Source organism: Cricetulus griseus, chromosome 5 (genome assembly GCF_003668045.3).
Source record: "Cricetulus griseus strain 17A/GY chromosome 5, alternate assembly CriGri-PICRH-1.0, whole genome shotgun sequence".
In the NCBI taxonomy this organism is placed as follows: Eukaryota; Metazoa; Chordata; class Mammalia; order Rodentia; family Cricetidae; genus Cricetulus; species Cricetulus griseus.
In genome coordinates this window covers 36,468,722-36,480,851 of record NC_048598.1, presented here as the reverse complement: position 1 = coordinate 36,480,851, position 12,130 = coordinate 36,468,722, and the positions used below count along the sequence as shown (strand labels likewise).

The 12,130-nt window shown below is 39.7% G+C and overlaps 1 protein-coding gene across 1 annotated transcript in view; it reads right to left on the bottom strand.

The window, feature by feature from the left end:
* Positions 1 to 230: 230 nt before the first annotated feature.
* Positions 231 to 12,130, bottom strand: part of Xpr1 (xenotropic and polytropic retrovirus receptor 1) — a 142,580-nt gene continuing 130,680 nt past the window's right edge. Inside the window, 4 exon segments of the mRNA NM_001244085.1 lie at positions 231 to 291; positions 2,435 to 2,656; positions 7,247 to 7,386; positions 10,221 to 10,387. Coding sequence (NP_001231014.1) covers positions 231 to 291; positions 2,435 to 2,656; positions 7,247 to 7,386; positions 10,221 to 10,387 — 590 coding nt within the window.

Genomic DNA, 12,130 nt, shown 5'->3' with positions numbered 1-12,130 from the left:
TTGGCAAAATGAAGTATTTGTTTTAAAAATAGAAAATGAAGATTAAACCAGAAGAAAAGAAAAGAAACACAGTGAGCTTGTTCGGAGTCCATAGGACCCGATCTGAAGAGCCCGGGAACGTGTTCTGTTTTCTCCTGTTCTCAGCTGGAAAAAGGTGCTGGAGGTTGCGTTGGTCAAGGGAAGAATTGTAGAGTAGGAAACCAAGGATGTTAATCTAGACTTCAGAGAATTCAAGTGTTAGCTTCGTCATCTGTGTCTTCTATCAATACCTTAGTGTCTCGAGCCTTGGATCTAGGGTAATGAGAGGAAATAAACATGTAACTGTCTACATACGGTGCTCAGTGTGTGTCCACTCTTACCACCATCAAGCATGCATCATATACAGGAACTATCTACTGGAGAAGCTGAACAAGCAGGAACAACAGTGGGTTATGTTTAAATGTCAGAGTTTGAGTACTGACTACCCAGTGATAATGTAGGGGCCTCAGTTAAACTGGTGGCACTGCTGATTGACAATCGCACAAAATGATCTGTTACTTAGGACTCTGGGTGGAGATTCTTGTACTGTATAAAAATGGGATTAAGTAGCTGGGCGGTGGTGGCACACACCTTTAATCCCAGCACTCAGGAGGCAGAGGCAAATGGATCTCTGTGAGTTTGAGCCCAGTCTGGTCTACAGAACGAGTTCCAGGACAGCCAAAGGTGTTACACAGAGAAAGCCTATCTCGAAAAACAAAAAAGTGCTTAAGTAACATGAAAATGTTCTGCAACTCGTTAGCCCCAAGTGTGAAGGTAGTGTCTGTGAAAGGAGACTTATTCTCATGTGGCAGACAGGGAAACTGACATTCAAAAGGCTACGGATGTGCTGCAGCTGCAGGAATCATAATGTCAGAACTCAGACTCAGGTCTCACGAGATTCCCTGCACTTTCTGTAGCATAAACCCGTTCCTCAAAATATCGTCCTCTGGTTGCCATCTAGTTTTTCCCTTAAACACCTGAAATGAACATAATCTGGAGCCAAAGAGCCTCACTTCTGAAACAGAAATAGTGTGTTTAGACTGCCCTCTGCTGGTATCTCTGAGACCTTCACAGGGAGGAGCTCTAACCCGCCAATGTTTTCTTCAGTTAGTTGAGTCCCCTCTCTTACCTAGTCAGCAGCCCCTACCCCCACCCAGCCTGTCAATGCCTTTGGCACCCGAGGATTCAAGGATTCAAGGACTTTCCTGCTGACTTCGGCTGCTTTACTTTTCCTCTTGCCTAAGACTCAGCTTCCTGCTTTTTTCTTCTCTACTATTTCTTCCCAGATCTCTCACTAAAGCTTGGCAGTCAAGACTTCTACTTCCCCATGCTCACTGGGCTACAGCACCTATCAGTCATTAAAATCTCCTTTCACGTCACTCCTCTTTGAAAGAACATGTTTCTTTCTTCTCTGCAAGCTTGCAGTTTTCAGTCTTGGGCTATTTGTTTGTTTCTTTGTTTTTGAGACAGGGTCTAGTGTAGACCAGACTGGCCTTGAACTTTCGATGTAAGCAAGGACAAGCATCAACTGATGCTCTCGCTTCCACTGTTGAAATGCCCTGCCAGTCTTTGGCAGGCAGTTTAGGGGAGTCCGCCCAGTTATATTTTCTCACTAGAGTTCTGGACACATGCTTTTCCTTCCTACTCTTTCCACTTGTAGTCTTATCCAAACACCACCTTATCGTCACAAAACTGTTCAACTTAAGTCTCTTTAGTTCCAGTCTACTCTGCTACTCTTCTCTCTAAATTTCAATGACTCCTAGTGTATGTATTTCCACTTGCTGGGTTCTTTTTGTGATGATACTGAGTAAGTTTCACAAGTAATGAATTTACTCCCCCTCTTTTTTTTTTTTTTTTTTTCCCTTCAAGATAGGGTTTCTCTATGTAGCCCTGGCTGTCCTGGAACTCACAGACATCCATGTGCCTCTGCCTTCCAAGTGTTGGATTAAAGGTGTGTGCCACCACTGCCTGTAAGATTTACTCTTCTTAATCTCCCTTTGAGCTACATACACTCCAAGTTACAGAAGAGTAGTAACAGAGAAATTCAAGAACTTGGTCAAGATTACACAAATGATAGGATTTCTAAATGAACTTGAAGGTTACCTGTATACAAAAAAAAAAAAAAAAAAAAAAAAAAACCATATTCAAGAATCAAGTGAATACTTTTCCAACAATTTTTTCCTGTGTTCTTTTATATTCCCAATTGGTAGGCAAATACACTGACACTTATCTGATGTACTCATGAAGACATTCCAGAAGTTGATTGTATAGAGTGGTTTGTTTCTATTACTGTCTGGAGAGGAAGTATGGCTGAATATCAGCAACTTAATCTGGTTCAGTTTAGGAGCTTCTCAGCTAACGTTACAATGTTAAAGACCAAAGTAGTAGTCCACTCAGACGTGGAGGCTATACATACTGGGATGCAAGGCGAGGCCGGCGCAGAGATATGCTCTGGTTGTACTTCCATGACCGATTCTTCTGGCGGTTTCGAACCCCATCTTCCTGGTCCATCATCTGCTCAAGGAGTGTCTGATCATCTGCATTCAGTGGGGCTACAGAGATGTCCCGCACAGCACGGAATTCACCACAGTTATTTAGATGCTCATTCTCCAGACGGAAGAAGTTCCATACAAATCGTCTAGGCAAAATGGGGTAAATACATCCAAGTTAAGATCTGAAGATATTACTACCTATAAACTTCCTGGAGGCTCAAGTTCCTATTCACCGAGAAAAAAACAAACCAATTATTATAGGCTAGAATATTAATCAAAGAGAGGGCTAGGGAGATGACGATTCAGTTAGCAAAGCACTTGCCTCATAAGCATGAGGATATGAGTTTGGAAATCCAGAACCCATGTCAAAAGCCAGGCACAGGAGTGTGCATTCGTAATTACAGCAATGGCAAGACAGGCAGCAGACAGGTGGACCTATACTAGACCAGTAGAGCCAGAGCCAGCCCAGCCTACTCGGTGAAGTTCCAGGCTGATGAGAGACCCTGTCTCAGACAAAAGGTGAAAGGCACCTGAGGAATGACACTGAGTTTGTCCCTGACCTTCACATGCACCCCCCTCCCCTGACACACACCCACACAATAAATGAAATGAAAGGGAAAGATGGTGTGATGACTGGGAGAAAGCCAACAAGACTGCCTTTTGGAATACAATCTTTCTCTTTATCCACTATTTACTGAATGTTTATGAAAAGGAGGAAACGACACTGAATGGCACAGATAGAGTCTCTGCCCTTATTTCAGTAGTGAAGACAGGTGAGTAAATAAATAATCAGCTGTTAGGTGCTCTGCAGACTAATGAGCAGAAAAGAAACAGAGTACCCTGCCATAAGACTGGTTGGGGAAACTGACTTTGACATCCAAGAAAAGTGTGAACGATACAAAGAGGCAAGTTATAGGAAACTCAGGGAGACAAGGTTGACAAGGCTGGGGAATAACAGGATAAAAAAAGTCTAAGAAAACACTTTTGGTGTATTGGAATAGAAGCAAGGTCTGTGGGGCCAGAGTGTAAAATGTGGTTAAAATAGCAGGAAATAAGATGCTGAGTCAGAAGAGGACCCATCCCCACAGATATAAACCTCTGGGAAGAGCCCAGGTTTCACAGTGAGGGGTTTGAGGAGACTGATACAATTTGTTCTAAATGGATTACTCTATTGATGGAAGAATGACTGGGCAAGGGGGGAAAAGAACAGATGGAGACCAGTTAGAAGTCTGGGGAAGCTGATGATGACAGGAAGTGCAGATGATGATGGGAAGCAAAGACTTGTCAAGTGGCCTGAGAGAAGGGTGAGGTCATTTGTTAGGACTAAAGAAGCAGATCTCTTCCTGTTAGGTAGAGCTACCCAGTCATTAGGTACCCCTGTGGAGATTCAGTAGGTAGATGGACAGTGAGCCTGGAGATCAAGGCAGAGTTTGGGGCTGGAGACAGCATAAGGACAATATTTCAAATCACGGGCTTTAGGAATAAAATGATTAGAAGAGACCAGTGCAGAACACCATCCCAACACTTACAGGTCAGGAAGAGAAAGAAAAACCAGTAAAGGAGTTGAGAAGAAAAGCTATGAGAATTAAGAACATAGTTCCTGAGAACCTGAGAGAAAGACAGTGCTTTGCTGGGAGATAAAGGATAAATAAAGAGGGCTGAAGGCAAGAATTTTCAAAACAGCATAATCCAGGAGCTTCAAGTCGAAGACTGTCTAGAGTCTAATCACGGCTCCACCACTTACTAGCCCTAAAGATGATGGATGAGTTTCTTTGCCTATATTTTTCTGTCACTGGGAAATGGGCTAACACTGGAACTTCACCCTGGCTGTGCAGGCTGAGGAACAGTGCAGAAGTGTAACTGTTACCGCAGAGTACTTCATCCTTAATTCTTATTACACATCATTTAAAAATGGATTTGTCTGAGAGTCTGTGAGATGCCTGCATAGGGAATTGGAAGCCAGCGTGGATAACTTAGTGATACTCCACCTGAAACACACACACACACACATACACACAACACATGCACACACACCACTGAAGAATTGGCTTGTCAATTTTCACACATATACCAATCTCTCATTAGATTTACTTCTGGGTGTTTTAATATATTTGGCATTATTAAAATGATATAAGTTCTTTAAAACCCTCCTCACTGTATACCCACACTTGCAGCATTATGGTGGTAAACCAAACTGGTGACAGCAGACATGGGCTCATCCTAACCACAATGGAAAGCTTACGGCGCTTTATGATCTTATATCTTTTTATCTTTTTATTTTTTCAGGAACAAATATCGACTTGATTTTTAAGTTGTTGAAATTCTTGTTTGTTTGGTTTTGAGATAGGCTTTCACTGTGTTGCCCAGCCTGACCTCCAACAGTCCTCCTGCCACAGCCTTTAAAACAGCTATGACTATAGTCAGATACCCCTTTGCTTAACCAAGTATTGCAATCAATGGCCTTTCCCACATGGAACAGACTCCTCCCTCTTATTCTGCTATTGAGTTAAATGGCATGAATTAGTTTTTGAAAACTGTGGTAGTCTGAATAAGAATGGCCCCCATAGGCTCATATATGTGAATGCTAGGTCACTAGTTGGTGGAACTGTTTAAGAAGGATTAGGAGGAATGGCTGTGTTAGAGAAGGTGTGTCACTGGGATAGGCTCTGAGGTTTCAAGAGCCCATGGGCAGAACCAGTCTTGATTTCTCTGCCTGCTGCCTGCAGATCAAGATATAGCTCTTAGCCACTGCGTCTGCACCATGCCTGCCTGCTGCCATGCTTCCTGCCACTGATCATATACTGACCCTCTGACACAGAGGCTCCGTTAAACACTTCCTTTTATAAGCTGCACCAGCATGGCATCTCTTCACACTAACAGAACAGTAACTAAGACAAATATTAAACCTTAATTCATAGAATGATCCTAAATTTTTTTGAAGTATTAATCTTTCTAGCTGCTAGTGGACTCACTGACTAATGTTGTGTTCGGAATTTCTGCAACTATGCTGCAAGACAACATTATGATAGCACAAGGTCTTTCTGGGAATATCTTTGGAGGTTCAGATGACTGCCATACTAGCCTTATATTCCTTCTTTTTTGTAGTTCTCCCTTGAAGTTCATTGTAAAAAAGAAAAAAAAAAAAAGAAAAGGTAAAAAACTGACCAACTATTTGGAAGAATTTCTGGGACTGGAGTTTTCTTCATGGAAAATATTTTGATACTGATTTAAATTTTGGTGCCTTGAAAAATATAGATTTCTTAGATTTTCTATTTTCTTATTGGTTATGGTAAACTATTTTTTTTTAAAGGCATTTGACTATTTCACCTAATGGTACTTACAGTCTCTTTAAAAACCTTCAGATCTTCCCTCCTGTGCCAGGGATGGGATGCAGAGCTTTACACAAGTCAGTCAGACTCTGCCTCTGAACCACACCCCGGCCTTCTTTAGGGTTCCCAGTGGCTGTGGCTTCTTCCTCCTGCTTTCCCTGGATTAGTTTGAGTTAAGTACTTCATCGATCATTACTCTTTTAAAGAGTCTGTTTTTATTAATATTCTCTACTGCACTTCTATTTTCAGTCTGGTAATTTCTAATCTATGTGTTTCCCTCTTGGGTTTGATTTGCAGTTTTAATTTTTTTTCTAATTTCTAAAGCTTTCTACTTTTCTGATATATATTATATGTTCCAGTGGCTTTTTAGTTGCATTTTCATTTTCTTTTGCTGTCACTTTCAATTTCAGTCTCTTAAAAATATTTGAGCCAGGAGGTAGTGATGCATGCCTTTAATCCCAGCACTCAGGAGGCAGAGGCAGAGGCAGGTGGATCTCAGTGAGTTCAAGGCTAGTCTGGTCTATAAAGTGAGTTCCAGGACAAACAAGGCTGTTACACAGATAAATCTTGTCTCAAAAACAACAGCAAACAGTTTTTACCATTTCTGTTACATTTTAAACTTTAACTCTAGGGCATTCAGACATCATGGTCTGAATCTGAAGTGTTCCCAGTGTGCTGAGTCTTTCCAGTATTACTTTGAAGGCTGTGGAACATGGAGGAGGTGGGGCCTGGCCAGAGAAGATCACCTGGAATTTTTGAAATTTATACTTGTCCCTAGTTCTGGCCTCTATTTTCTTGTCCTGGTCCACTGTGATTGACAAGCCTTGGTCACTTGCTATGTCACCATGCCCTGCCATCCACCCCTACCATGGACTCAAGTCCCTCCTTTCCATCCTGCCCCCGTTGGTTCTCTTTCACAGTGGAAAAATGATGGGTACAAACATGTTTTGGTTCACTTCTAAATGTCTGATATTTTTAAACCTATCTTTTCGTGATATAATAATAATAATAATAATAATAATAATAATAATAATAATAGTAATAATTTTGAGACAGAGTCTCATATGTATCTCTGGCTGGTCTAGAACTCTATGCAAACCAGGTTGGCCTTGAACTCACAAGGATATACTTGCCTCTGTCTCTTGAGTATTTGGATTAAAGGTGTGCACCACCCCATGCCCAAACAAATTTTATTACATCATCTTCTTTGTATTTGTGTGGGCATGAATGCCATAGTTCATGTGTGGCAGTTAAGGACAACTTCATTCTGCCATCTGGGTCCCAGGATTAAACTCAGATCATCAGACTTGGTGGTAGTAAGTGCCTTACCTGCCCAGTCAGCTTGCTGGCCCAGTACCGGGCATCTTTTAATAGAATCCTTGATAGATTGTTCAAAGGTTTGCTTACCGGAAAACCTCAAGGGGAGCAAAGACAGTAGCAATGATGTCTCCAACATGAGGCTGAAAAGCTGTAGCAGTAATAGAGATTTGGATAGTCCAAGCAAAGCGCAGTATCACATCTTCTATGATGGCACAGTAGTAGTAGGCCTAAGAAATATAGAGTATGTTTCTCATCATTTTTCTCACAAAGTACTTCCACATCAGCTGTTAAGACCCACAGATGTCCCACTAACAGATATATGGGGGAAATATACATAGGTTTTAGCTTCCCTAAATAGTGCAGTATTTAAAATGATGTAGTGCCGAGTTTCAGAAATCACTTAACAAGTAGAGTTCATGCCCACACTGTGCACAAGACTGCCTTCTAAGTTAGATGAGAAGCCTGATCAACTGAGGTTACATTCTAGGAGAAACATGGTAATGCAATCACCAAGTCACTAAAGGACATTAGCACATTTATTAATTGTACCATTTACATTTTCAAATTTCTTCATCCCATATATAGAACAAGTTTGTCTTGTTTTTTTAAATTGATAAATCAACTTTCACAAACATGGCTGAACATAAGAGACAGTATTCAACTAACCCAGTTTAATTACCCATGTCTTAAACATAAAAACAGCCAACAGATCCCAAAACTCATGGATTTGCTTATGACTAAGCAAAATTAGCACTTCAAAATATATTAAAAACTGTGCATTGTTTGGTAACAAGAACTGCTATGTACCGACCTGTAGTATTTATTTAATTTAGTTTTAGAAAGTATTGTTCTTTTATGCATGCAAGTGTTTGCTGGCATGTATATATGTGTACTGTGTGTATGCCTGGTGCCTTTGGAAGCCAGAAGAGGACACTGAGTCCCCTGGAAGTAGAGTTATAGGTGGTTGTGAGCCGCCATAGGGTGTTGGGAACTGAATGCAGGTCCTCTCCAGGATCAGTAAGTGTTCTTATGCACTGAGCCATCTCTACAGCCCTACTGAATTTCAACAAAGTATATAAGTCACCATCAGAGGTCTATTAACAAGAACGGATATTTGATCCCTGTACTTCCTCTTTTCCATTCCCCAGAGACAGACATTTGTAACTGCCTATTCCATTTGCCCTCCATAATTTTAAATAATGTGTTTAATGTTTTGACTAATCAATGAGACATTATCCACCAACTGATTAGTTTTCAAATTAAAAATTTAAAAGTGTACAATAAGCAAAAGGCTTCAGTAGGGCATTTTCAGTCTTTATTCTTATTCACCCCCACCTCCTTGCCCCATCCCCTCTTCTTCCCCAACAATAGCTCCTCTTTTATTTTCATGTCACATGTGTGTCGTCATTCCCATCTTCCTCCTCCATTTAAAGTCTTTTTTAAAAGTCATGGTCCCCTTGCCAGTTTCACAAAACACACACACACACACACACACACACACACACACACACACACACACACAATCTAGGTTCCCAACATGAAAGAAAGCAGGCAGGATTTTTTATGAGGACTGTGATAGGATTTTATAATGAAGATTCATTGTTACTTCACAAATGGGTTATTTTACTTTTTTCTTATAAATTTGCAATTACAATGTAAGAAAGTATATACTTTATTTTCTATGGCATTGAAATATAATAAAGAAACTAATTGAAAGATTCTACTCACTAATTTCATTACATAGAAAATGGTAAATCAGAACTCATTTTAATAGAAAACAGACTAATTTATATAAAGATACAGTGAACTAGCATTAGAAACAAATGTGTTGCAGTGTCACCAAACACCACAAGCAGTAAAAGGAAGCACACACATTGTGAACATAAAAGAAGCTTTAACTGAATTCATGCCTCCAAAGCCACAGAGAAACCCTGTCTCGAAAAACAAAAAGACAATCTGTGTACTGCCCCTGTTAGTGCTTTACCAGCATGCTAGTCCCTGGCCCCATTCCATTCATTTTCCTCTTAATTGAGAATGATAAAAATGTTTAATACCTCAGTCACAGCATTCTTTGCTCAATATTACACAATCACATACTTTTCAAAACACAAATGTGATGTAATGGTGGCATTTTGGTATAGGATAACATACTATTAATGCAATCTATATGTTATCCATAACAGAACTTTAGGCCTGAGAATAAATCAAGAGCTAATGTAGTCAACATTCTTATCTTTGAGAATCCCCTGCAGTACAACTGGGATTGGAAAACACCTACCCAGATTCCCAGCTCATTCTTTAATTTTCTTTCAAGGTCTAATCATGGTATTTACCTTTACTAAATCATCTCTGTAAAGATACTTTTTTCCTGATTGGGTTGGTACTAACAAATACTCATTGTGCTAGACAACAGGATCTGAGTAGTCGCCAGTCCTTTCCCCGTGGGTGTTCAGAAAGCTGCCTTTCCAGTCATATGTAGTCACTCATTCGGTGTACACCAAATCTGCTACACACCAAAAGTTATTCTGAGAAGTGAGGAATATGAACACCCAAGCATAATTATAACATAATGGGAAGATTATAAAGTAAAGGGAAGACCATTTGAGATAAAAAGGGAGAGTGCAAATGGCCAAATATGCTAAGAAAATGGAGGTTTCTCAGAGTCAGTCAGACTCTCCAGCAGTTACTACATCGTACTGCCATCTGCTTATCTGCTTACATTCGCACTGCATCTACCACATGGCAAACATGATAAATTCTTTTGTGGACTGGATTGGTATCTTGGATAATTTTTTTGTTTTGTTTTCTAAGACAGGCTTTCTCTGTGTAACTATCCCTGCTGTCCTATGTAGACCAGACTGGCCTTGAACTCAGACATCTACCTGCCTCTGCCTCCCGAGTGCTAGGATTAAAGGCATACACCGCCCTGCCGGATAATTATATTTTAGTCATATTTAGATTAATGTAATTAGAGCTTTGGGTCAGTATTGCTGAATGATCTAACTACTGACATATCTAAGGGTTTTTACTTTTTCCTTAAGTGTGAACATCCCATACATACCTTTTGAGGGTATACAATTTCTTCCCGGAGGAAAGTGTTTTCTCCTGCATTCTTATCGAAGAGACCCCAGTCCATCTTGAGATCCCAGATGAGGGTGTAGCAGGAACTGATGGCACAAAAGACCACCCACAGGTAAAGGAACACCATGGTATCTGAGTGCTGCCGTTCTGGAGAAAGAGAAGGAAAAGCAAAAAGAGAAAATTACTAGATTGAACCAAACATATTCTCTATAGTGCCCATAAAAGAAATCAAACTCAAGACAAACATCCTTAGAAGCATTGTCTAACAAAGGTTAATAATAAATATGACTTCTCTGAAGGCCAAAAAAATCACTGAACTAATAGAATACAAAATTATACAAATGTTTATTAAGGTCTAAGGATTTATAATGAATCTATAACATTTCAATGTACTCTACGGATTTTATAAACATGTCATTTAAACTTTTGCCATTAGGTGGCAGCTTAGGGTAAAAGATAGAAAAAAAAAATGCAGAAACATCACAAAGAAAGGGCCACTTTTCCTCCAAGAAGTCTTGGGTTGTTTTGGACTTGAGAGCATTTCCTTCACACACCTTGATCTCATCAGCACTTACTGTGAAGGCAATTAGGTAACTCCAGAAAAAAATGCAGAACAGACTGATGAAGCATTCACCCTTTTATGTTTCTAAAAACAGTTTCCCTCAAGTCAGAGCTTGATAATTTTGCTTCTTTCACAGGGACATTACTAATACAAAGGCCCAACCCATTGTTCTATTGGAAACAGTACTTTTGGCTTTATTCTGAGAACACCAGAAAGCACACTAAATCAGAATAAAAATAATTTGTAAACATAGTTAAACAATTTGATCTTTTTTGGTCTTAAGTGCCTTGTTTGCTCTGTGAAAGTCTCCTTCAGTAAGTTCCAGAGTTCCCACGATGTTCTCCAGTTTCAAGATATGGACAGATAACAAACAATCTGGTTTCTGAACTATCAGGAGAAAGAATGGTGCATATGATGTAATTCCAAACATCTTTAAGTTCTGGTCAGTTTCTCAGATTGTATTATGCATTCTCCACAATTTGTCCTACTTAAATAAACAAGTATTTATTAATCATTTTAAGGTTATTAATGTGTTGGGTACAGTGTGATCCAAAGGTAATTAATAACCTACCTAGTGACAGACATTTGCTATAAGAGGAAACTTGAGTTCAAATGAAGTACAAGGAACTGAAAAAACATCAAGGAGAATGGGAGTTTCCCACAGAAGGAAATGAGCATCGGTAGCATTTGTGATATTTCTAGAAAAAGAAATAAACAGTATTTCGAAAGCGAGGCAGATGAAGTGAGGTCATTCAAGGCTGAAGACACTTTTGAAAAGGGTTGGGGTAGGAAAGTGTGCTGTGTTTAAAAAATTACAAGTCATCTACATCTAGGGCAGGGGACACAGAACATACGGCAGTTTGTAACAACTGGAAATAACACTGGAAAAGATATGTGGGACTTGACTGTAGAATGACTTTGGGCCTTAGGATCAGCTCTGTATTTTAGAAAAATAAATGCTCAGACATTTAACAACACCAGAATTGCAAAGTTAGAAAAAACTTATACCTTACAGGTCTAGAACAACTGGATTTAGTATGTAACAGCTCTTGAGATACACACTGTTTGCAACTAGAGTTAGTATGTTTCAGCTCATGAGATAAACACTATTTGCAACTGGAGTTAGTATATATCAGCTCATGAGATATACACTGTTTGTTGAAACAATCATTATTAAACATTAAGCCACACAGACATAATTAGCTATATTAAAGTAATAGAACTCAGAATTCATCACTTCTTCAGGCTGTTAAACCTTGTTCTTTTCTACCCTTCCACGGTTATATACATTCTGTCTGCATGATGGAAACATGTACAATGCTGGTTTA